General features: G+C 41.7%; 2 protein-coding genes across 27 annotated transcripts in view; one reads left to right on the top strand and one right to left on the bottom strand.

The window, feature by feature from the left end:
• RAPH1 (Ras association (RalGDS/AF-6) and pleckstrin homology domains 1) overlaps positions 1 to 15,147 on the top strand; it is a 102,865-nt gene extending 87,718 nt beyond the window's left edge. For 4 of the 7 annotated variants that reach the window (XM_070770308.1, XM_070770316.1, XM_070770312.1 and 1 more), the window contains 4 exons: positions 395 to 493; positions 1,757 to 1,877; positions 4,984 to 5,126; positions 7,715 to 10,806. In XM_070770308.1, coding sequence (XP_070626409.1) covers positions 395 to 493; positions 1,757 to 1,877; positions 4,984 to 5,126; positions 7,715 to 9,733 — 2,382 coding nt within the window. In that variant the 3' untranslated portion in view covers positions 9,734 to 10,806. Of the gene's footprint in view, positions 1 to 394; positions 494 to 1,756; positions 1,878 to 4,983; positions 5,127 to 6,429; positions 6,506 to 7,053; positions 7,688 to 7,714; positions 10,807 to 12,939 lie in introns of those variants that run through there. The other 3 variants (XM_070770337.1, XM_070770330.1, XM_070770340.1) reach the window with 3 other exon arrangements.
• A 649-nt stretch (positions 15,148 to 15,796) lies between these two features.
• Positions 15,797 to 26,246, bottom strand: part of ABI2 (abl interactor 2) — a 101,520-nt gene continuing 91,070 nt past the window's right edge. For 15 of the 20 annotated variants that reach the window (XM_070770361.1, XM_070770374.1, XM_019975486.2 and 12 more), the window contains one exon: positions 20,014 to 20,326. In XM_070770361.1, coding sequence (XP_070626462.1) covers positions 20,151 to 20,326 — 176 coding nt within the window. In that variant the 3' untranslated portion in view covers positions 20,014 to 20,150. The other 5 variants (XM_070770409.1, XM_070770413.1, XM_070770421.1 and 2 more) reach the window with 2 other exon arrangements.

Raw genomic sequence — 26,246 nt, 5'->3', positions numbered from 1 at the left:
AAGACTCTCATCTGGAGTTTTCTGATTCCATGATTTCAGTTCATTCATTCATTTACTTCCATTATAGATTAAAAATTTCACTGACTTCATTAACCTTGGTAGACTTTGTTCCTTTGAAAGGTAGAAAGGGGTATTTTGGAGTTTTCCATGATGGGAAGGATTTTTTTTTTAACTTTCAACATCTTGGCCTAAAATTTAACACAAGTTGCCTCCTTGTTTCTTAGGACCATTTACTTAGGACCATTTTATTCAACCGTATGGATATTTAAGAGGTATAAATGATTTGGCCATTATTCCAGTGACCTGTAATTTGTCAGGATATGTTTAAGCTTTGATAGAATTTATCTCTTGTTTCTCCAGGGGACTTAGTTGGGTTTTGCCTTTAATCTTGCAGCATCCGCAGATCCAGAAGAAATCTCAGTACATCAAATACCTTTGCTGTGATGACATGAGGACCCTGCACCAGTGGGTCAATGGTATCCGCATCGCAAAAGTAGGTTTTCTTTTGGTTTGATAATGGAATGATGGGTATTTAATGATATGGTTTTGGTTGTCATGACAATTATTGTTTGTTTCATATTCATAATTTTGCCAGTGTCTCAGTCTCTCAGGCCTAAGTTTCATGTTTTAAGTGTGTTTTTTCTCGGTGATGGGGATAAAATTTTACCAGCTGGCATCCATGGTAAAAGCTTATGTAGCACCAAAGTGATTTATTTTGGCTTTGGAGAATGCACTATATGGTTGTTATATAGCAGAGTTTAGCCTGAACAAAAGAATTTTTTTTTTTAATTCAACTGCCTTGGGGTTGGGGGGGAAATGAATATAGGTGGATTGTGGAACACTTTTCGGGCAATGAAAATATTTATACTCTGTACGATACTACAGTGGTAGATACATGTCTTTATATACTTGTCCAGACCCAAGAATGAACCTAAGGAAGCCTCAGGTGTCCATGTGGGCTAAATGATTATAACAAATGTACTACTCTAGTAGGTAATGTTCAGAGAAGGCAATGGCACCCCACTCCAGTACTCTTGCCTGGAAAGTCCCATGGATGGAGGAGCCTGGTGCGCTGCAGTCCATGGGGTCGCTAAGAGTCGGACACGACTGAGCGACTTCACTTTCACTTTTCACTTTCATGCATTGGAGAAGGAACTGGCAACCCACTCCAGTGTTCTTGCCTGGAGAATCCCAGGGACGGGGGAGCCTGGTAGGCTGCCGTCTCTGGGGTCGCACAGAGTCGGACACGACTGAAGCAACTTAGCAGCAGCAGCAGCAGTAGGTAATGTTAATAATGGGAGACGCTGTGAATGTACATGGGAAATCTACTCTCCTCTCAATTTTGCTGTGAACCTAAAAGTGCTCTAAAAAAAAGAAAGTCTTAAAAAAAATTTTTAAGGACACCTTAAAGATGATATGTAGTCCTTGAAAGGATATTTATTCACTTTTAAGTAACTGAAAATTTATTATAGACATAAAATCAAAGTTGCTTTAAAAATAACTGAAAAAATATTTATGTTGATAATGAACCTAAACAGCATCAAGTATTAACTTCTTGCTGCCTTTCTAAAAATGAGGACAGATAAGAGTAGATTCCAATTTACTGCTATTCAAAGAATTTTTGAAGTATTATAGGGTATTAATTTTAATACAAACTGTGAGTCAGTAAACAGAAATGTGTCCCCTTTTCCTACCCTGTACACCCATATCATACCCAGTAAAGTTCAGATGTCCTCATTTAGTGCTTTCTGTTTAGTATGGGAAGCAGCTCTACATGAACTATCAGGAAGCTCTGAAGAGGACAGAATCGGCTTATGATTGGACTTCCTTATCCAGCTCCAGCATTAAATCAGGATCTAGTTCTTCCAGCATCCCAGGTAGGATGAAATGCCCCAGGAACTCTTCTACCAACAGGAAGGTGTCTGTATAGTGACTGATAGAGACCCGGTTATCTCAGAGTGATTTTTTTAAAACTAGGGCTATGCATAATTTCTAAATTTTAATCAGTAGGCACATGTGCTATTATTATTTTTTTAATTTTTAGAGCAGATAAGATCATGGCCTAGTTCCCATAATGTTTTGAAATGGAAAACCAGTATATGAAGTGGTAAAGCCAAGAGTTTTGTTACGAAGTTTATTTAAAAATCATATTGCTGAAAGCAAGTGTTGATGCACAGCTGGGGTAGAAAGTTGCTTGGAGAAGAGTACTCAGAATCATCATGAAACTGCCCTCCAATCCCCACAGGTTTCCTGACATTTCAGTGGAGTGGAAACAACTAGAATTTGTTCAGTATCAACAGTTAAGGAAGCTGTTTAAGTCAAACTTTATAAAGTTTTCAGAGGCAATCAGTGATACTAAAAAGGTGCTTATTTTCAGATTCCCACATCCTTTAAACAAGGATGCTATGATCACATCTTAAAATAAAGGCTTCTTTCCCTTTAAAAGTTCCATAAATGATATCTGTATCATCTAAAAGCATACTTTTTTGTTCTAATGGCCTACTTTATGAAATAATTAAGAAATATTTATTTGATTTAGAAACTATATGACTAGATCTCATCCCTAAATAAGTAAACAGAAGCGCATTGTGAATGTGTGCACACATGGGCTAGTGTCCACACATGCACTCTTTGGTCTGTCCACCTGGAGGGCTAGAAGCAGTGACAGCCCAGTAGCAGTGAGAATACCAAAAGCCTCAACCTTGGTTTCTCGATGCCATTTTCCAAAACAAAGGAGCCAGGGCTCTGGTGAGTGGCTGGTTCTAGGGCTGTGGCAGAGAATATATAAGATGAGCCTGGAGCATCGTGTGTTGAAATGCTCAAAAGAACACAGGGATGGGAGTCTATAAAAGGGACACAGGACTCAACCTACGAGAGCTCTCAGTAGCCAAAGCTGGAAAAATTCAAGCAATGAGATAACATAGGGCTCTACTCCAAATTATAAAATAAATAGCCAGCTGTCCATGGGGATATAAATAAATAATTGAATTAAATAAATGGAGAAGAGGAGACCAATATCCTGTACAGATTTCTAAGTGATTTATGCAGATATTCTGCCTTCAAGGAGGTAGAGCTTAACTCCCCCCTCGTTAATTGTGGGCTGTGCAAAGTGACTTGCTCCCCAAGAGCACAGAGTGGGGACACATAACCTCACAGTGAAGGAACCGGCCAGCACCTCGGCCGGCTGATCAGGGTAATCAGTCATATTGATAGCTTGTACCTTTGGTGCAGTGTGATGAGACTGGCATTTTCCCTCTCTTGGTCGTCCTCCCTAAACCCCATAACTTCAAAGAAAAAACATCAAACAAATCAAAATTGAGAGGCATGCTGCAGAAACCCTGACCAGTATTTCTCAAAACTCTCACGGTCATCAAAAACAAGGAAAGTCTGAGAAACTGTCATAGACATGACATGACAGCTATCTGTAATATGGTAACCTGGATGAGATCCTTGATCAGAAAATGGAAATTGTGGAAAAACTAGTGAAATCCAAATAAAGTTTGGAGTTTAGCTAATATCGAGTATTGGTTTCTTAGTCATGACATGTGGACTAGAATATTATAACATGTTAATGAGGTAAACTGGGTGCTAGGTATGTAGGAACTCTGTGCTAGCTTTCCAACTTTTCTGTAAATCTATAACTGTTCTAAAATAAAATGCTTCTTGAATTGGGAGGAAGAAACCTTTGTGGCAGTGGATTAGGAAAGGCAAAGTCAGAAGACTGTGTCAAAGCAGGGTTATAGAAAATGGAATAAGAGGAAGATTGAGAAAAAAGATGCATATTTTAAAAATTTATGCAGCACTTAATTTGGGTGCTTCCAAAGGTATTTTATGAAGTGATACAGTGCCTTTTCCCACTCCAGAGTCATCTGTCTGTATAATTAAGTATTAGGAAGACTTTTAAATGTAAATTGTAAAATCATATACATTGATGTGAAAAGAGCTCAAGAAGCTACATGTTCCAGCCTCTTGTCTTAAAGATTGCTGTCCTTTAATCTACTCTAGATTACTCTACTCAGATATTAAATTAAACTGTTAAGAAAATAGTTGGTTTTATCCTCTATTGCTTATATTTTTTACCCTGAAGATACTGTCTTAAATTTATCTAAAGGAGTTTGTGGCTATTATCTTTGCAGTATTTTGATTAATTTGGCTGGACTTATTTAATACTGCAGTCTAATCATATCCTCTTCTCACAGAGAAGCAGGACTAGCTTTAACATTTGATTCTCTGACCAGGTGCCAGACATTGGACTAGGTGCTCCCATAAGGTTATCTCACCTGACTTGGTGTCCAGCGAAATTATCTTTTTAGTTCCTTCACTGTAGATGTCAGTCAGATTCCACTGTATCCTCAGCCATTCCCAGGGCCCTTGAAGATGTCTCCATGCCCTTGAGGAAGCCAGCCTGTGGCACAACTGCTTCATTGTGGTGCCAACACCCGAAACCCTAGGAAACACACTTCTCACTTGGCAGTCAAATTCTCAGTATTGTTCATTGCTGGGATAAAAGCAGTAATCATCATGTATAGATCTGAATTCATAAGTGAGAAGTCTCTGAGATGGCCTGGAGCCCGGGTTACGTAAAAAGATCAATTTTCAATGTAAAAAGATCTGTTCTCAAATGTAATGAAGATATGTTTTAAAAAAACCACTCTTCTATTCATGGTTCATTAATTTTCTTACTTGCTAGGAGTTCTTACAAGATAGGTTGTCAGGATACCAATAATGTTACATGAACCTTTTGTTGTAATTATCAGTTTCTCCTGATGAGCAGTTTAAAAAGAATCGAGATCTCCTATTTGCCCTAGGATGCGAGAGGTTTTCTAGTGGAAAACAAGGGCTGTGTCTGTGTGAAATGGGTCAGGTAAAAGTAACTTGCCGTTCTGCATCCTGTCTAATCTACAGTGAAAGCTTTATACAAACGTACATATTTATACTGTCCCAATACTTATTTAATCTGACTTTTGAAAATGTTTCAAACAGAATCTCAGTCCAATCACTCCAATCAGTCTGACAGTGGAGTGTCTGACACCCAGCCGGCAGGACACGTCCGTTCCCAGAGCATGGTGAGCTCCATCTTCTCCGAGGCCTGGAAGCGAGGCACGCAGCTGGAAGAGTCCAGCAAGGTAATGTTCGGGTCAGGGCAGAGGGGACGTCTCTCTAGTGTTCTGCGGGGAGGAGGGGGAGCGTAGTGCTCTTTTATTCCTTCATTAGGAATCTTTCTTGGCCTTATCTCAGTATTCTTTCTTTGCTTCTCAGAAATGGATATTTATGAATTGGCTCTGATGATCTAAGATCTCAAAAAAAAAACCACCACCACCTAGCAGTTTTATCAGTGGCTCAGAATTTTAAGAAATGACAATCTCCCCCTTTCCTCTCTTAATTTGGATGGAGCAACAACACCCTCTAGTGGCGATACCTTGCTGTTCCAGAGAAACTGTTAAGAGTTGCTTGTTACTTTATTGGCTATTAACTTATTCAGACTCCTTTTCTTTTATGCTTTTTGGCATTTCTTTGCACATTGGTGAATTTTTCTCAATTTACAGTTTATGTGGAAGACAAAATTCCCATTAATCCCCTTAAAATACTGGACCTCCAAGCCTTGCGTAGAAGGTTGTTCATTGACGCTGAAGGACAAGTGTAATTAGTGCAAGGCTGCTTAGAAACAGAGAGGTTCTCTGGCTCACCATATTACGCTGTCTCTGATGTCCTGTGGGCCGTGGTGGCCCAGCTCTGCCACTCTCAGCGGCACAGGCGCACGCTGAGGCGAGGAGCCAGAAGCTTGCCCGGTCTGGCCATTCTGTTTTCATCCAAAAATCATTTTTGTTTTTGTTTTTCTTCTCTGAATCACTTACACAAGTACATTCAGTAAGAGTTAAATGGATATTTCCCCTCAATTTATTCCTTTATTTCCATATATGGTTGATTAACTGGATTTGGGGAGGGTGGAAGAGGCATAGGTAGCCCAGTGTGGGGGTGGAACACCTTCTCTTAGGAATAAATATTTGAGAATTGGGGCCAATAACCTAAATTCTCAAGACAATGAAGTTTAACCCCCTTACCAGAGGCTCAGACTTTTAAGGAATTTTTTTCCTTCCCATATTTAATCAATTTGAATGGAACAGCACTATCTGGTGCTGATATTCCATATATATTGTGGAGAAGCTGCGCTTACAAAATTCAGGTGCCTAAAGAAAAGTCCTTTACCTTACCGAACTTAATGGTGTCATCCACATGCATTTTAAATGGTGGAACTAGCCAACTGTTAGGAGAAAGGCCCAGGGAAGCAAAGGGTCCAAATGGTCTGTGATCAAGCAGCAGAGTACCTCATGGCACATAGCTTCAGAAAGACCATGAACTCTGCCGCACAGCAGTGGCACTGTGCTTGAGTCGTGACCCCCTGTATGTTTCTTCTCCTTGTTACCACAGTCTCAGGTGCCAAATGAGAAGGCCACCACAGCTAAGCTCTCCACCCCTGCAGCAGCCAAGACAGGGTCAAGTTAAGGTCAGGGGCTGTTCTTTGGAAGCACATTAACCTGGGTGACTCCTGTAACCAGATCTTGCAAACTAATGCTTTTATGTTGATGTGCAGTTATTAAAGGAACATGGGAATGACCTGATGGGCACTAGAACTTAGCACTGTCATGAGCCTTCTAGACTACTAACCTAAGCATTCCCAGTGCTAATTAGATGTCATTCAGAATTGAAACAGATGGTTTATCTTGGATCCTCACAGTTTGTTCAAAGAGCCCAAAAGATATACCCAGAGTTACTAAGCCGAGAGTCCTTCCTCTGCTCTCAGAAGCACTTGAACCACATTCATGCATGAGCAGCTCTAGAAAATAAATGCCCGGGTGTGGCCCTTTGGGCCATGCCAAGAGGTGCTCAGATGGGCTGGTCAGTAGGTTGTTGGCAAATTCTAGCTCCTGTGTCTTGATACATTTCCTTTAGCCTTCCAAAGTTTCCTCTCATTTTCTTCTGGCTTTTTCTGTATGGTATTTTTATGATCTTTAGCTGTAATGTTTATGAAGCATTTCTTTATGTATTTTCCAGTAAAACAAATGTAAAGAATACCCCCCTTTACCTGCATTGCTGGACTTCTGTGCATGTTGGATGCAAGTGTCTCACACGAACACGAGTGTGTGTGTCAAGCTCATTCATTGCTGTGTGACTGTGCACGCCTGCTGAACATTCTCATACTCATACCGCTCACTAGCATCAAAAAGCCATCCTCATTCTTCCGGAGGCCCTCCACCAGCTCTCCTAAACCCAGTTATGGCATCTGCTTGATGTGGATGCAGTCCTGGACTGAAAGGTGAACTCCAGTCATCTCATCTCCCTCTGCCACAGTCCAGGGGGCGGTCTGTGCTCCGAGGCCCTGGCGCTGGTCCCGGGGCAGGGTGTGTGAAAACCAGAGGTCAGAAAGCAGAGGGCATCATCCAGACAGACTTGCCACAGGAAATTATCCCCAGGTAGTTAAGCAGTCTAGGCGTCTAAGATTGGTAGGTAAACAGATTTTCTCCAGGCCCGTTACCCTGGGAGTTGGACTTTAGCCTTCCTGCCGTTGTCCGTCTTTACCATCATCAGCTGCTGCTTCCTTTCCTGCATGTCTCTGATTCCTTGCTTTTTAGTTTAACAGTCAAATCTTAACCTCTGTAACTGTTTTGTTTGTTGTGTTTTCTCTCTCCCAACCTCCCTTTTATACTCCTTTTAGGCCAGAATGGAGTCTGTGAATCGACCCTACACTTCACTCATTCCCCCTTTATCCCCACAGCCCAAGCTAGTCACCCCCTACACGGCCTCACAGCCTTCACCACCCCTCCCGCCCCCACCTCCTCCCCCTCCTCCTCCCCCGCCCCCTCCGCCTCCTCCTCCCCCTCCCCTCCCCAGTCAGTCCGCCCCGTCTGCGGGCTCCGCAGCCACGATGTTTGTCAAGTACAGCACAATAACCAGGCTGCAGAACGCCTCTCAGCATTCGGGAGCCCTGTTTAAGCCTCCCCCCGCATCAGGGATGCAGCCCTCGACCTCACTCTCAGTGAAGCCTCAGATCCTGGTACCCCCCAATGGAGTGGTGCCTCCCCCGCCCCCCCCGCCCCCGCCCCCCACTCCCGGCTCGGCTATGGCCCAGTTGAAGCCCGCCCCCTGCACCCCATCCCTGCCGCAATTCAGTCCCCCACCTCCTCCACTGAAGATCCATCACATCCAACATGGCACGCAGACAGCTCCTCCAGCGCCCCCACCTCCTCCTCCCGTCCCTGCCCCACTCCCTCCCCAGGCCCCCCCCAAGCCCCTTGTGACCTTGCCCCCAGCAGCGAGCACCAAGACTGTGCCACCCGCAGTGACACAATCGTTGCCACCCACACCTACTCCGCCAGTGCCCCCAGTAAAAAAGCAGCCGGTTCTTCCTGTGTCTCACGTTCCACCCTCTCCCCCTGTTCCTCTGGGTCCGGTGCCCCCGCCCACGCTACCCAAGCAGCAGAGCTTCAGTGTAAAACCGCCCCCCTCCCCGCTGTCCCCGGCGCCCTCTGTGGTGAAGCAGATAGCCAGCCAGTTCCCCCCACCTCCAGCCCCACCTCCCGCCGAGGGGCCGCCCTTAAAGCCTGCCTCGGTCAGCCTCACCCCACAGTCCCCCCCTGCCGTGAAAGCAAAGCCCAAGTGGCAGCCCAGCTCCGTCCCTGTCCCTTCTCCGGACTTCCCCCCTCCTCCCCCAGAGAGCAGCCTGGTGTTCCCTCCTCCGCCCCCACCGCCACCCGCCCCGGCCCCGCAGCCGCCACCGCCACCGCCACCGCCGCCGCCAGCCACACCCGCAGCGGCTCCTGCCCCGGACAAAAGCAGCTCTCCGGGCAGAAAGACCAGTAAAACCTGCAGCCCCGGGGCAAAGAAACCGCCCCCGACCCCGCAGCGCAACTCCAGCATTAAGTCCAGCAGCTGTGCGGAGCACCCTGAGCCCAAGAAACCCTCAGTGGACAGTCTAATCAGCAAGTTCGCATCGCCAGCCGAACCGTCGGGGTCTCCCAGCAAGGAGACCCCACCACCTCCAGCAGCGCCCCCCAAGCCAGGAAAACTCCATCTTTCCGGAGTTAACCTTCCCGGGGTGCTCCAGCAAGGATGCCTGCCTGTGAAGGCGGCTGCGCTGAGCGGGCGCGGCAAGGACTCGGCGGTGGAGTTCCCTTCTCCTCCGTCCGATTCTGACTTCCCACCCCCTCCGCCAGAAACCGAGCTTCCTCTGCCCCCCATCGACATCCCAGCAGTGTTCTCAGGAAGCACCTCTCCAAAAGTGGCCGTTGTTAACCCGCAGCCGCAGCCCTGGTCCAAAGCGTCGGTGAAGAAGGCCCCTCCGCCCACGCGACCCAAACGGAACGATAGCACCCGCCTCACTCAAGCCGAGATCTCGGAGCAGCCAGCCACGGCCGCAGTCGTGCCGCAAGTGCCCACCTCGCCCAAATCCAGCCTTAGTGTCCAGCCTGGCTTCCTGGCTGACCTCAACAGGACACTGCAGCGCAAGTCCATCACCCGGCACGGCTCGCTCTCCTCCTCCCGCGTGTCTAGAGCGGAACCCACAGCCACCATGGATGACATGGCATTGCCCCCGCCACCCCCCGAACTGCTTTCAGAGCAGCAGAAAGCCGCTTACGGAGGCAGTCATATATCAGGCTATGCAACGTTGCGGAGAGGACCGCCTCCCGCTCCCCCCAAAAGAGACCAGAACACGAAGCTCTCAAGAGATTGGTAGCTACCGTAGGATTTTATTTTCATGCAATCTGTAATCAGTTCTACAATCAGCTTACCTGATCATCTATGAATTCAGGTGTTCAGAGCCTCCTGGTATGTCGTCGTTATTCAGGTAGTGTTCAGCTGTGTGTGCGCATACATGTGCGTGTACACACATAGCTATACATATATAGATAGGTAGCGTGTATGTATATATATGTATACATATATCTATATGTATATATATAGCTGAAAGTGATTCTATTTATTCTCACTCCTAATCTGAAAACGAGTTTTGTGTATTTTGGGTGGCAGCGGCATGGAAGGGGATATATGTCTTGTCCCTTACGATTTCTGTTATCATTTGGGTTGGACCAAAAACTTCAGACTTTAGAAGATATTTTATAAATGTCCATGTGCGGCCTTTCTGTGCATGTTGCGTATTATATATTAAGGATAGATGTATAATGTGCTATTTCTCAGTTTGAGAAGACAACCAGAATGTTTGGTGTATCTATGGGGCTTTTGTGGTTTTTTTCCCCAGTTGGCTGAAGTTAGAACTGCTTGACACTTCATTTCTCTATAAAGGGGCACTTTAACTAGGAATCAGTTTCATAGAATGGGTCATAGTGCAGTGTGGGGAAATTTTCAGACACTCAGTGTATAGTTGTGCATAGAAAACAGTAAATGTGTGATGTAACTAAACCATTCTAGTTGCAGTACTGCTGCCATGACCCCACCGGAATCTAGAGTGTGCCCTGTCACAGGGAAGCTCTTCGCCTGTAACACGTGGATAATCTAGTGCTGTTATCCTGTAGTTCTTTCTGTACTGTTGGGATCCTTTCCTCGAGCTTGTGAAGTGCCATCAAGTTTGGTTTCATGATCCTTGCTTTGATTTATTGTAAAAGACTATCCAACAGGATACCCTCGGAATGCTCTGTCCGAGCGTGTCTTTGGGTCACCAGTTACCTCCTTATAGTGTGTGCTGTGAGTGGGTGTTGATATTAGGTATCCATAGACAGCTGCTATATCAGATACTCACATCCTTTGTCCATTATGTTGCATCATTACAAAAAACAAAATCACCTTCTGAAATGTGTCTTTTTTTGTATTGCTCTCTGAAGGGATGGATTAGAAAAGAGAAAACTGGCCCCTGTGCAGCTGTCATTAATTAGGTTTTTTGTAGCTGGTAATGTGACATACAAAGAATTCACTTAAGTATGGGACTGTCATAGAGGGAGGGGGGAAAATGAGTGTTTAGACGATTTCATCCATAGTGACCAGAGCACAATAGGGTCCTTGCTTGTTGTAGCCCGGGTGTAGAGATTTGTCCAAGTTACCAGGTATTCTGATGGAGTCTGTAGTCCAAGGACAGTAAGTGACACTACATACTGTGCATATGCAGTTCGGTGTAACATGGAACCATTGCTCTAACGACACACTGTAATTCCATATGCTTCACACTGTACTTCTGGATGTTTTATTTTCCCCTCTGAATTTTCCTTGGTTTGAGAAATGTGTACTGACTTAGCAATTTGTGATGATAAACTGACCATTAGGCCAACCTTAGAACTGCTCTTAAACGAGAGAATAAAAAGTACCTCCCCAGCAGTGATAAGTCAGCACACCTTGTAATGAACATCTGTGCCTGTTGTGAATAGGGATCACCGGTGCAACTGCGTAGTGTTCGACCCTATCTGTAAGGAAAAAGTGATGTCCATAAAGTGGGACAGAGATGGTAAATATTTCAAGAGTTAGCAAGATTGTGCTGTGTACACAGGTTTTCTCACTCTGCAACCAAGTACTGCATTAGAGAAAGTGGAACCCCCTCCCCATTGTCACATCTCCACGATGTGATAGTATACTCCTGTTTATAGAGCAATAAGAATATATACCAGTGTGCATTTGTTATAGCCCTGCTTCTTTAAAAGATACTTTAGATCTTTTTCAGTTCACAAAGTTTTATGTGCTTGATATTCTTATGGTTATGAAGTGACCTTTACCACATCTAATCTTGTTCATTTAAGCATGCACTGCAATTTGAGTACATTTGAGTAACACTGCCAGGCGCCACTGTGACTCACGAATGAAGTGATTCCCCAGTCTTCTGCCCGCAGCTGTATCTTCTAAGGATCACCCTTATTTGTGAGATAGAGGACTTTTAAGACTCTGAATCCAATGGTATAAACATTCATCACTAGGGTTTTTTTATTGTGGGGGTGGTCTTTTATATAAGGATGGACAGCTCTCCCTGAGGGAAGAAATCATGTTTCCTCAGTCTTCCTTCACTCCTGATTTGAGCTGTAAAATCCAACCTTTTTTTTTTTCCAGCGGGGGATTTCCTGGGCCTTCTTGCTTTTGTCAGTCCTGACGGTAGTTATCCTGAACTGATGCTGCTTCTAGTGTATCATTTTCCTGAAAGAGCAGATATCCTTTAGAACATCAGGGACACCAAGGAGAACACTGCCAGAGGAGAGGAGCTGTGTCAGTGGCGTGGTGACTATTTGACAACAGGCTGTTGCCCTTTACATTCTTCCAAAGACAAAGGGCGGCTATTAATCAACTTTTTTTCCCCTCTTTATGTGAAACAACTGAATCAAAAAAACCAAAATGATACTTTAAATACACTGCCAGTGTTTTACTCCCTGGGTTTTTTTTTTTTTTTTAATTGGGATTTTTGTTGGGATGTGGTTTGGAGATTGTTATCTGGGCTCTCTTCTTCCCTGGTGTGTTCAAGAAAAACACTGCCAGATGACACTGGTACTGTGCCTTCTTCCACTGCCTCCTGCTCAGCTCCTCTAACCCAGCAAGGCTTCTCCAGGTCAAGGAAGAGTCTTGTCAGTTGGCTTGGCTGTACTGAAAAATGAATAGTATCCTGCTGTTCAGGGCAGTGCAGACAGGTGCCTGTTAAGAGCTAGTGACTTGCTATTAGTGACATCCTTAACTTGTACCACAAAATTTCAAAATTGGATCCAACCTATGCTTCAAGTTTTGGCAACAACTCTGAAGGGCAGCAAAGTCTAGTCTGTTAAAACATTAAGTTCATAGTTATGTTAGATTATTCTATATTGAAGCTTGGCTTTTATTAGCCAAATACATTTTTTTTTTCCTTAGCTGCTGTAGAATTCTGCTCTTGGAAAAAGTAACTACTCTTAAGGTTTACAGGTACCCACTTCACTGTAAATTGTTTTTTTTTTTTTTTTAATTTCTGGGGCTTTTTAAAATAAGATTGCTGATTCTTCAGAAGTTACAGGAAACAGTTTTCATCAGAACATCTCAGAGGAATGTCCCACAGACCGTCCCACAGTCCTCGGACATCAAGGTGCTCCTGCCCACTGCCGGCATAGCCTGCTAAGGAAGGGCTGCGAACTATTTCGGCAGTCCCATCTCCATGTAAGTTTACTTGCCACTAAAAGCAGTCCTAAGGAGATCAAAAGTAAACAGAATTGGGGGGATCATGAAGAATAATTCCAATAGGAGCTGTGCATCCAATTAAGAGTTTCAGAAGCTGCTATTCTGGGAGAATACAACTGCTAATAAGTTCATGTCAAGGATGTTAGGCTATAAGGAGCCTGAAAAAAACTTCAGGTAATGGTCGGATTGATTTGACTATCAGGCCACCAACAGAACCCCTTATCACTCTTTTTCCCACAGTTAAGAGCAATTTTATGTTACAAACACAAGGTGATTTTAAACAAGAAAACCTTTTCCTAGTTTTCTATATTACCAAACTGTTTCATGTAGGTTTTATGTAGTTAACTTTAGAACAATGTATAACTTATGTAATCTGATAACCTCACAGATTTTGTTTAAACCAATTAAAACTGTATGATCCTATGTGATTATAGGTGTAATGACTTCCTTTAAATAATTTGGATTTGTATATTTATAAGAGGATGTTTATTTCTAAAAATCATTTTAGGTTGCAAGAACCTTTTGGCACTTGAAGTTTTGTTTTATACACTTCACATTATTTACACATAGCAAGTTATTCCTGACGCTGTAGGAATGTTTGCCCACTCACAAAGTTGAGATGTGATCCATGGAGAGATGCAAGTAGTACAGAATTAAGATGTATTTTCCTTTAAAAACTGAATGGAAGACTATTATCTCTTTACTAGTCTCCCTCAAAGTAAACACATGTGCAGTTCTTAATTGTGCCCTTAGAAGGTCTATATGTATAAGAAATTCAAAATTTAGCTGTAGAATACATTTGCTCAGTAAAAATAAGCTAAACACAATATACTTGATAAACATTTGAAGGAAATTGGTTTGCTCTTTGCTTGTTGAAGTATAAAGCATTTAGAAAACATCTGCTGTATTTCCCCAGTGCCTTGAACTCTTGGAGGAACAACATAAAAAAATCTAACAAGCAAACTTTGAGGTGCTAATGAAAGAAGGAAGGTGTTTCTAGTTTGTGCAGAAACAGAAAAAGTGACTGTCTCACGAGATGGCTTCATCTGCCTAATCAAGGTCTGGCTGCTTTCTACCAAAGATATTTAGAGTAGTGAGTCAGGTCAGGGTGATGGTGAACACTACATGTTTAAAAGATGGCCAAGTTCAGAATGAACGTAGAACATGGATGGCTACTGATACAAGCGCATAAGTGAAGCCTCAGCCTCTTCTCAAGCAGAAGTGCTTGTGGCACTTGAACAAACCCACATTCTGCGAACTGTCCGTTGTTTGTCAAGTTTATTGTAACCCAATACCAAAAACTGCCATTTTTTCATGATTACCACCTCCTATATCTCTGTACTTGTAAATAATTTCTCCTAGGGAAAAAAAAAAGCATTAACTGGAATGTTTCAAATGACTTCACTTAATTTTATTGTCAGCCACTAGTGAACTCCTTTTATAGAAATGTACATTTAGAATATCAGCTTGTGTAAATGTCATAAAAGCATTGTTTACTGTTTTAAAGAAAAATTGCACATTTAACTGAGATTGCTCCCTCTCTTCCCATTTCTTAAAAAAAAAAAAATGGAGTAAAGGCTCACGGATATACAGTGTAGGAATATACCTTTTTAAAGCATGAAAAAGGCAAAGGGAACTGCATTAAAAGTACAGGATAGAGGACATTATTCAGATGATTATGCACAGCTCGGTAAAGATGAAGTTACAGTTTTTCTTTCAGCTTTGTTGCTATTATTTTATTCTACTTAAAATGTACACTCATTTCATTATGTGCCTTGCTCCCTGATTGTGCTAAACCTATATATAGATATATATATATGAGAGATATATTCAGTACTACTGATGTTTTTGTTCTACTGCTGGATTAAGTTATTTTCCAAGTTACTTTATTCTTGCCAAGTTACTGTCAGTAAACTATTGTAATGGCTTAGGACAGTAGTCATGCAGTCAGTGTAATTTACATGTTACCATTATGTCAGCTTATCCAGTCCTTAATAAAAAGAATACATAGATTCATTTAAACATCTGAACTGTACTGGACTGTTTGTGGATCGGCACTGTAAGAACCTGGTTTTGCTATTTATGTTGAGGTACCCAAGACAGATTGCAAGACGCACATAAAGCGTGAAGGTAAACTATAATTTGGTGTGTTCAACTGAAAATAACAAGATTTTTTCCCCTTTAAACAACAGTTAGGTAAGAACTAGAACAAAAAAGGGTGCTTTTTGTTTGGAAGCCTTGGTATCACAATCGTGTTGACTGCCGTGTCGAGGTATGTGTAAATGTGGATTTGAATGTATTTACAATCATGTTACCATTTACCAAATTAGGGCAAAAACAGGTTTCCTTTTTATATTAAAAGAACTATGTGTTTGGTGAAAAGTAATCAAAACTTCAGGTTCATTTACAACAAAAATAAGGACAAAGTATTTAGAGCAACAGGGAAGGATTTTCTGACACACTTTTTTTTCAGTTCGGTCGTTCAGTCGTGTCCAACTCTTTGCGACCCCATGGACTGCAGCACGCGCGCACTTGTAACTTACCACCTAGTGCTAAGGATTCCGGGCTTTCACTGGTATGGCTCAGGCTCACGCCCTGGTCAGGGAGCTGAGATGCCGCACGGCGAGGCCAAAAAGGTTACTTGCAGAAATACGTTCATGAGACACTCGGATACACCTTGTAGGGTTTTATTTAGGCCAAGTTCTTAGTACACAGCAACAATTAATTCCAAATACAGTTTCAAAATTAAAAAGTGAAATGTCCCCCCAACTTATCTGGAGGTGGTTTAATGGCACACACAAGAAACATTACTGGCAACAGATGCTCCCTCAGGTTTTCCTACGTCGTTTTTACTGAAGGCGTAACACCAACCCTCCCTGTGGGAGCTGTAAGCACAACTGGCCAGATCACAAATTGTTTACATTCTTTTCTGTAAACTATTTTGTTAAGAAAAAGATGCATGGACACAAAATATGATAAAAACTGCTTTTCCATAGAATTCTAAAGTTTGCAAAAGACGTTTCCATTTTAATGTGAAAATAAGCTTTTTGTCTGCTTTTTGTTTGATTTTTTACAAAAAAAACCTCAAGATATTTAGCAAGGATCATTTATACACAGGCCCTGTCATTTTGTCAATTTTTTTTTTTTTAAAGTATGAGATTCTCAAATCGGAACAAGGCTCAGCACAAAATAAACTTAAGGTAATGAGCACGTTGCCTCCATTCAAGAACTGTTTTCTAAGGCTCTCAGATAAGGCTGTGCTGCTCCTTCCAGTGCTGAGACACTGTATTGTTTTAGGTACATACACCTAATGAAAAAGACCATTTGTACTGAGTGTAGTTTCAAAAGGGTTAAAATGAAGATTACTTTTACTAATTAAGGCTGCACTCAATACACTCCTTTAAACAACACTTTGAATTGTATTAATTGAAACATAGTGTTAACTTTTCAAGTATCTTCCTGAAGATATCAAGTAGAACTTTAAAATAAACATACAACACAATTAAGACAGTTGCAGAAAGAATACCAGGCGCTGAGTCAGGGATTCTACTACTGTTGTTAACTGGCTGTTACCTGAAATGAAACACCTAACCTCATCAGTAAAATGAGACTGAACTAAAATTTCTGAAATCTCATCTAGCTCTAAAACTCTTAAGTAAATCATGTGAGGGAAATTATCACCTTAACACTGATCAGGAGTTTCTGGCCAAAGAAGTTCAGAAGCAAACAGATAAGAAGTGATGCAGATCCCCGTTCTTTTCCAAGATGTGTCAACCACCTGCTAGCTCCTCCATCAAAGCCTTTTCAAAGAGAGAGGTGGCCTTCAGGTCATGCCATGCTCTCTCCACAGAGGAAGAAAGGTAGTTAAAGAAAAAGTACCAGTTCTTAGTGCAGAATGGTCACCTGCTAAAAGAAAGGGAGCATAAAAGGATAAAAGCACACTACTATCGTTTTCATGCCTCTCAGAAAAATCTTAGTGATCATGAGATTGCTGAGAAGCACAGCTACATTACAGAGACCACTGTGAAGACACAAAAGTCTCTCTGGCTGGGTAATAAACAGCAACAGGAGGGGAACAGGAAGGATGAAAACGTCTCACCAATGACTCTTAGGAACACAGCAAAAGTAGCAGGGGTCCCGAAGACAGAAAGCAAGTCGGCAAAAGATGGGAAGCACTAAACCAGACACCTTAAAGGAGTCATATGTATTTCAAACAACAGGCTCAATCTCTCAAATCGAGATTTTGACATGTTGACAAGATTTTGGTTTTCAATTTATTGCCTAGGTCATAAGGTCAACAAGAAAGTATGCTTTCATTGAAATCCCCATGGCCTGTCCAATAGTAATGCTTTTAAAAAGGGAACAACTTTTAAGTCAAATCCCTCCCCCCCCCCCTTTTTTTTAAAGGCAAAAGGGACTAGACACAAGTCAAAAACACTTCAAGAGGAAATGGACCTCCTCTAGCCCAATAAAATGGTTGCTTACTGGTCAGCAGATTTTATACCTGAATCACCTTTGCCACAATACTATGTACCATGTAAGATTTCTGCACTCGTTTAGAATTCCTACTACCAACCATCTTGTTTATTTAAAAATGGGGTGAACGTACAATAAAACAAATACTACCCTCAGACTATTAATAACATGCAGCCTATGAAATATTAAAAGTCTCCAATGACTTTAAGCCTGGCCCATCATCATTACATAGTATCCTTCCAAAACAATATATAGAATTTAAAACTGTACAAAAAAGGTAAAATATGAAGAAAATCCAACAGGTGTTTTTAAAACAAAAAACTACACACACATTAGTACTAAAAAATATAGGGAAAATCAGCTGACCCATGGATCCCTGTGCTGCAGGTCTTCACTGGAATCTTCTCAGCTCCCCAGTCCAGCAGGGGTCCCACGGGCAAGCTGACCACCACCAACTGTTTTTTTCTTCACCACCAACTCTTTATGCACAGTTGCCTTCTGGGCTTCTGAAGGTGGGAGCTGTGGGAACTATTTGCTGGATTTTGAGATACCTTCTGCTTTATTAGTTCACTAAGCTTTCTCGGCAAAAAACTATTTAAATAACTTTGAACATCTAATTTCAAAATACTTCTCCTAGTTACACACCAACACTAGGAAGAGTTTAACCTCTCCAAGTATAGTCTTGGTTGCATCCATAATGAAGCTGAAGGCTCAGAGGACACTCAAGGGCCATTACTTTGAAGGAAGACAGGGAATTGCAGGGAATTAAGGGTATCACGGTGACCTAACAAAGTGTGAAGTGTAATTTACAGTGTAATGGAGGCAAGTTAATGAAAATGAAATGCAGTGTCTGGGAAATCTTTGCTAACTGCAATGTTTGAGGAAAAAAACCTGCAACTTTAAAACAAAAATCTTAAGGAAACACTGTATCTGGGTCTCAGTTACATGGTGATGAGTTTTGTGCTCTGGTAATAGATTCGTAGGTAGAGTATTAGCTCTGTCTGCACTGTCTGAACTCCCTCACACCTACCACACTTGCTCACTTTTCAGTCACGTTCCTCACCCGCACTACCATGCTCAAGGCCCATGTCCGAAACATACGCAGCTGCCAGCTCTCACCTTTCACCCAGCACTGGGAAGTCACCTGGCAGAGCTCTCTTCTGGCCAGGACACTGAGACTAGAAAGGACCCATGGCATCTTTGGCCTGTGAGCTGGTGCATCATCACAGCATTCACCTGCCAAACAGCCAGGCCTCCTGGATTTTTTTCAATATCTCTTATTACAGAAGAGGTGACTAAAGTCATCTGCCTTCCAAACTCCACTGAATTCAAAGCTGTAATTGTGCAGATTAAAAAAAAAAAAAAAACCACCTCAGATAAGCACTTGGCCTTATACCACTCATCCCACTATTCTTAATCTGAAATATAAGGTTCAGATTCTCACCAAGAGCAGCTACTGCAAAGGCCAATCACACAGAATCAGGGGAATAGTTATCTTTTCTAAGTGAGTAAACAAATTCAACAGTAGCTAACACTTGCCATTAATAACATTCAGAGAGCACAGGAGCAAGCCTTGTATTCCCAGTGACTCTCAAGAGAATTGAAAATAACTTAAAAAAAAAAAATTTCATTCCCTAAATAGTGAAAGAAGTAAAGAAATAGTTGGTCTGACCTCTAAGATCCTACTCCTCAAAACAGCACCTAAGGCCGGGGTTTAGGATGCCTCGTGAGCAGGCACTTCCACCGTTCACCTCTCTAGAACCTTAGGAGCCTTCCTGTCTACCTTGGCACGCCCACCTGAGCTCGTGAAACCAGCTGCACCGTCACCCCTGTGGGTGCACTGCAGCAGTGCAGTCTCACGCAGCAGCAGCAGCAGCAGGACCAAACCACCCTCAGAATGGAGACAAATCGATCTCATAATCTACGAACTGAGAAACATGAAGGGATGCAAGTCAGCTCAACATTAACTTGTTCGGAGCACTCAAGTGCTGAGAAAATGCAGAATTTACAGTGCTGAAGAGGAAATAGGTCATCTGAAACAGTTACAAAAATGGTTATGTATGATACTTAAATATCGGTTCCGCCTCCTCACACAAGTGGAAGAAAGTGTGGGGCTGGGGCACGCACTGGGCCACGCAGCTAACCTTTAGCACGGGCACTGCAGATCATCCAGTGCCACAGATTCCGCAGGAGGAGAAATCCCAAGGGTGTACAATATTCCTGAGAAAGATCCCAGATTTTTTTTCTGAATCAGTCTTAACCTGATTTGTTTCACATAGTTACGCTGTTATACCTCTGATATATTCAGAAACCGTCACTTTATTTCAATCCAAACAGCTCAGCATAGTATAAGTGATGGCAGAAAGATCCATATGTTCAAATTCAGCTTGCTTTTTTGTTTTAATACTGAGGGATAAACCAAAAAAAAAAAAAAGGTAGCTTTTGTCATTTGTATCCTTCATTCATTTCACTGGAGGGGAATCCCCAGGGCCTTTCGATAATCTGGGAAGACCTGACTATTCCTGTGAGGGAGACAGCCCTGCTGAGCTTTACTCAGAATAATGCATGATAGACTCCACGTAATTCCCAGGAAAAAGCCCAGTCACTCCATTCATAACTCCCTCATACCAACCATCATCATTCTTCTTGATGACATAAATAATGGCTCCTTCCTGAAAGGACAGCTCATCTTCCTTGTCTTTTGTATAATCATAAATTGCCACAACTAGAGGAGGGAAAAAAAGGATATGAAAAAAGAAGAATAACATTCATAGAAAGGTAGAACCAAGTAATGAATACCCTTTCCAAACTTCTGCAACACATCAAAAACTGACTTTCTCAACACAGGACCCGCCCCTCCACCCAAGTTCATTGTCTAATACCCAGTCTCTACAGTGGAATTCCACGTTGAAGTTAGGTTCAAAACTTCATAAATGGCAAAAAGTAGTATTTAGTCAAACCTACTGATCCGTCTATTGAAGAGAGACACACAATCCCAGAGTGGGGAAAGATGGCTGTTTCTTCGGTAGAGCTAGTGTTAAAGCGCCGTATTATGTAAAAACATGTATCTTTAAACACTGGAAAGGTACTACAGCAGTGAGATAAATGAGGAGAGGCCAGTGAGAAAATGAAATTGAGGGAATAGCAGACTTACGTCTCTTTTCTCACACTTTTAGAGCGCATGAGAACAGTGACTGTGTGAATGATGGGCATCTACCATACATATCTTTCAAAACACATGCTGTATTATGCCACCAATTTAACACCTCCACAGTAACAGATTGAAAGTGTTAAGAAAACTGAGATACCTATGAGCTCTCCTATGATTTTCATTACTTAAATAACTTGTTAACTGGGGCCTTTCAATGATTTCTTGGAAAATCTCTGGTTCTTAAGTATTACATTGTCCTCAATGGTATAGTTAAATTGGGACACCCTATATTGGGCTTCCCCACTGCCTCAGATGGTAGAGGATCTGCCTGTAATGCAGGAGATCTAAGTTTGATCCCTGGATAGAGCAGATCCCCTGGAGAAGAGAATGGCAACCCACCCCAGTATTCTTGCCTGGAGAATTCCATGGACAGAGGAGCCTGCTGGGCAAGAATACCCGAGTGGGTGGCCATTCCCTTTACTAGTCTCCCTCAAACTAAACCTTCTATACAAAGATCTTCTATACCTTTATTATGCCACTCAGAATTTCACTCAATAAAATCTCTATTTTGAGAAGCATATATTGACTTATGCAGCCTTAATCCTAAACAAATAAGAAACAAACTGAAACAGAGACTTTTGAGACAGTAAAACTTGCTCCAGGTAACTTAAATTTCTGGCCTGCTTTAGTAAAAATTCAACAGCTTTCCTAAACTGAGTATCTGCCATTAGAGTGACAGAGGATGCCAGAAAATACTTTAGCAGAAACTACAAAGAGTTTATGTGTATTTCTCAAAGTATAACCAAACACCTAAACAAATACAATTAAATGACATACAAGGTTAAAGAGAATACAAGGTATGTAGAGTATTTAGTATTTCCAGTCAACTTAATATTTTTTAACTTTTGGTTTTTTGGATTGATAACATTCCTGATGCTTACAGAAATGTAAATGAAAAGTAATTTAGAGCAAACTACCGCAAATCCTGTTAATTGCACGCCTTCTGAATCTCTCACACCCACGCTTTTCTCCATCGTCACCGTCAGTGCCCTCATCAGCGCAGCACCAGGGCCACCTGAAGATTTTCCAAGCAGGGTGAGTGACATGATTTTTAAAATCCTGCATCTAAACCTGATCTGCTGGGACGATACCGTCAGTCAAGCATCAGTCATAAAAGTTCTCATTTCCTGTTTATCTTTCTCCTCCTGAACAAAACTACAGCGGCGCACTATGCTTACGTACAGGAACACTCTGGGTGCGGAGGGCCGATTCAAATACCAGCATGGTACTGAGAAAGAGAATGGCGCCCCAGAATACCCCAGCTTTTCACAAGTGAGGTGGCTCCCATTCCTTTGCTTTCAACGACAGCTAGGGTAGACTTTAATGAGGTTATCAGATGACACATCATACAAAGCGTAATTTTTAAAGACAGAACATCAACTGGTTTTTGGCAAACAACTCTGAAGGCGTTAAAAGAACTGAGTGACAGTGCTGCATGAAAAACACTTCCATTTGCATCTATTTATTTATGTGGACAACATTTGCAGCACCACTACCTCAGCTGAGGTCCTAATCTCTTGCTTAGAAAGATACCCAAACTGGTCTTTCCAACTCCTATTTTTCTTTCTTTCTAATGCACTCTACACTATTCAGGTATCTTTTTAAAAAATTAAAATATAAGTACATGGGAACTTATCATTAACCTACGTAAGATCTTCCACAATTTTCCTCTACTATCAGATTTTTTAAAAAGAAAAAAATTCCAAACACCCTCATCCTGGTATTCAAGGCCTCCCAATATTAATTATAACTTACTTCCCTCTGGCACGCTTAGCTCACCCACGCCCTCCTTGCAGTTCACCAGGGCCCCAGGCACAGGACATTACTCGCCATGCCCTTTCAACTCAGAGGATTCTCTCTGACTGGATGGCCGTCCTCTCTCTCTCCTCTGCCTGAGAAACTCGCATTCAGCGCTCAGAGCACATCACGTGTGCCATGTTCACTGAGGAGCGTTCTGGACTCAGAATGAGACGCACTATTCATTCTTGGACAATCATTAATGGAGCATCCATTCTGATTTTTACAGATACAAAGATGAATAAGAGAAGGGACCATCACAAGTCTTGTGAGGACAGAAATGCTATCTGATAAATTATCATACACTGCTTATGCTTCTGCCAAGAAGTTCTGTCACTGAGCTGGAGGAACACATGAACAGATGACTTGATAGAGGAAAAGAAGTAAAATGGGCACTGACAAATAAGTCATTTTGTCACAAATAATTTAACACCAGTAGAAATCAAGCCAAGACTTGATCCCAGGTCTGTCAGAGTTCAAGCTTAAGACAATGTTAAGAATGGGCTCAGGAGTTATGCTGTCAAGTTTAGATCCCAGCTATACCACTTACCATTTTACAGAACATATTTCACTTTCCTAAGCTGCTTTTTACTCAGCTATATAATGGATGTTATAATAATGCTAATACCTCAAAGCACTGTTACATTAAATGAGGCAATGCACATATAATGTGTAGCCCAGGGCCTTGTACAGAGTAAACATTCTATATAAATGTTAGCCCTTTTAATTATTACTAGTAACTATTGTGATATACTATCTCTTAACACATTTTGTTATATAACATTATAAATTATTCTGAACCTCAGTTTTCTAGTTTGCAAAATGGGGAGACTAACTGTCTCATATGTAATAAGTCTTGCATTACCCCAGGCACACAATAAATACAAGAAAATGTATTTTCTCTACCCATGTTCAACCAAGATACTTATATATACAAGTTATCTCCACTTAGGATAAATCCATGCAGTGGTGCTCAACCTTGAAATTATCTGAAGAACTTTAAAAAATTCGGATGCCTGGGTACCCTATCCACAGACTGATTTAATAGGTCTGGAAGTACAGACACATTAAACACTCCTGAGGTGACCCTAAATGCAGGCACAGGTGAGAGCCAGGGCTAAGTCTATGAACTTAGCTAAGTTAGCAAAGTCTATGAATCTAAGTCTAAGATAGCAAAACAAGACATCAGGCAACAGCCTTAACATGCATGCACACTCAAAGAGCAGTCAATCATAAGCTGAACACAGCTGGTTATTTTTGTTTTGCCAGAAAGAGGAAGGAAGAGCTTATCTGATTTTTACATTTTAAAAGATTTGAGCTTAACAAAGATAAACTTTGAAAAATATGAGGCATTTTCTTTTAAAGAGTTATTTGGACTGAAAATAAACTTACTTTCCTCTCTTACAGGTCTCCCCAGATTTCTGCATATTCACTGAGGAGTAGATTTTTTAACAAGCATATCTTTTCATTATGCTTTCCTCTTAAGGAATCACTGAGCTGGTTTTTCAGAACTGAAAACTGTCATCCCGTTGTCCAGGACAATATTTAAGTCAGCTAACAAGTTTGCAGAGCCTGTCAGTGTCCAAGGCCACACCCTAAGAGAGTACCTTGGGCGCTTCTTTTCTTAGAAGCAGCTTTATTAAGATGCAATTTAGACACAAAACACAATCAGTTAAGTGTAAAATTCAGTGAGTTTTGATACATGTATGTACCCAGACACGTGACAAATGAACAGCTCCCACCACAACCATCACACTGGACAATGGTTGTTAGCCGAAAGTCTCCTTGTGCCCCTGTGCAAATTCCCTCACCTGCCAGGATGTGTGTGTGCTACGTCACTTCAGTCGTGTCTGACTCTCTGCGACCCCATGGAGCCCACCAGGCTCCTCTGTCCATGGGATTCTCCAGGCAAGAATACTGGAGTGGGTTACTATGCACTCCTCCAGGGGATCTTCCTGACCCAAGGGTTGAACCCACGTCTCTTAAGTTTCCTGCACTGGCAGGGGAGTTCTTCATCACCAACGCCACTTGGGAAGCCCAAACCCTCATCTTCTGGATTTCATTTAGAAAGAATCATAAAGCCTGAATCTTCTGTGCCTTGATTCTTTCTTTTTCATAAAGCTTGAGATCCATTTAGACTGCTGCGTGTGCTAATTGCTCAGCTGTGTTCAACTCTCTGAAACCGATGAGCCATTGCCACTAGACTCCTCTGTCCGTGGTATTTTCCAGGCAGTACTGGAGTAGGTAGCCATTCTCTTCACCCAGGTATCTTCCTGACCCAGGGATCGAACCCACGTCACTTAAGTCTCCTGCATTGGTAGGTGGGTTCTTTACCATCAGAGCCAGGAAGAACCAGTAGCTTAATCCTTTCCACTGCTGAACAGTATTCCATTGAATGGATGGATGACCCACAGTTAGCTTATCCATTCACCAGCTGGAAGACACTTGGGTTGTTTCCAGTCTTGGCTATGATGAAAAAGCAGCTATGAACATTTGAGTTTAAGTACTTGTGTGACTATACACCTTCATTCCTCATAAATAAACGTGTAGGAAGGGACTGCCAGATCAGCTGGTAGGTGTATATCTAACTTCATAAGACGCTGCCAACAGTTTTCTAAAGTGGCTGAAATGTTGCATACTTACCAGCAATGTACACTGTACCACCTCCTGTTTCACCACATTTCTCCAACACTTGGCATCACGTTTTTAACTGCAGCCATTCCAGACGGTGTGTTCTGGTGTAGTTTGGTTCACTGTAACTTTAATTTGCATTTCCCTAATAACTAATGTTGAACATCTTCTCATGTACAATTCATGTATATTTTCTGATGAAATATTTTCAAACTGTTTTTTCTACAAGTTGTCTCCTGAGATATTTTGTAAATATTCTTCTCAGTCTATATGGCTGGCCTTGTCATATAACATCATTCTTAATAGCAGAGTTAAAAAATAAAAATTTAATTGAATAAAATTCAATTTATTGACTTTTTTCTTTTAAGCTTCATGGTTTTTAATGTGCTCTCTACAAAAAAATTTTCCTAACCCCAGAACACACAGATTTTCTTCTCTGTTTTCCTCTAAAAGTTTTATAGTTTTATGTTCCAGCCTAAATAAATTCCGAATTAATTTTTGTGTATGGTGAGGTAATAAGGGTTGAAGTTCATGTTTTACAGATACACATCCAGTTGTTAAAAGCAATATATCTTTTCCCCATTGAATTATCTTGCACTTTCATCAAAAATACGTGTGGATCTTTTTCTGGATTCTATTTTCTATTCCACTGTTTTTTATTTCTATACCAATACCACACTGTCCTGATTACTGTAGCTTTACACTAGAACTCTGAAATCAGGTAGTTTAAATCCTTCAACATTAGTCTTCTTTTTCAAAACTGTTTTTCTACAAGAATGACTGCTAGAATTTTTACTGGGGTTGCATTCACTTTATACATTAATTTGGCAAAACAGTCTCTTCACAATAATGGTTAAAGAACCTTTATTTCAATTTAAGGCTTTTATTTATCTTCAGTTTTATAGTTTTCATCATACAGGTCTTGCATATATTTTACCAAATTTATCCCTCAGTATTTCATATTTTTTATGTTATTACAGAAGGTATTATTTTGTAAATTTCTATC

This window comes from Bos indicus, chromosome 2 (assembly GCF_029378745.1).
Source record: "Bos indicus isolate NIAB-ARS_2022 breed Sahiwal x Tharparkar chromosome 2, NIAB-ARS_B.indTharparkar_mat_pri_1.0, whole genome shotgun sequence".
NCBI lineage: Eukaryota > Metazoa > Chordata > Mammalia > Artiodactyla > Bovidae > Bos > Bos indicus.
The sequence above is the reverse complement of the archived record's forward strand: the minus strand, read 5'-3'. Positions and strand labels throughout refer to the sequence as shown.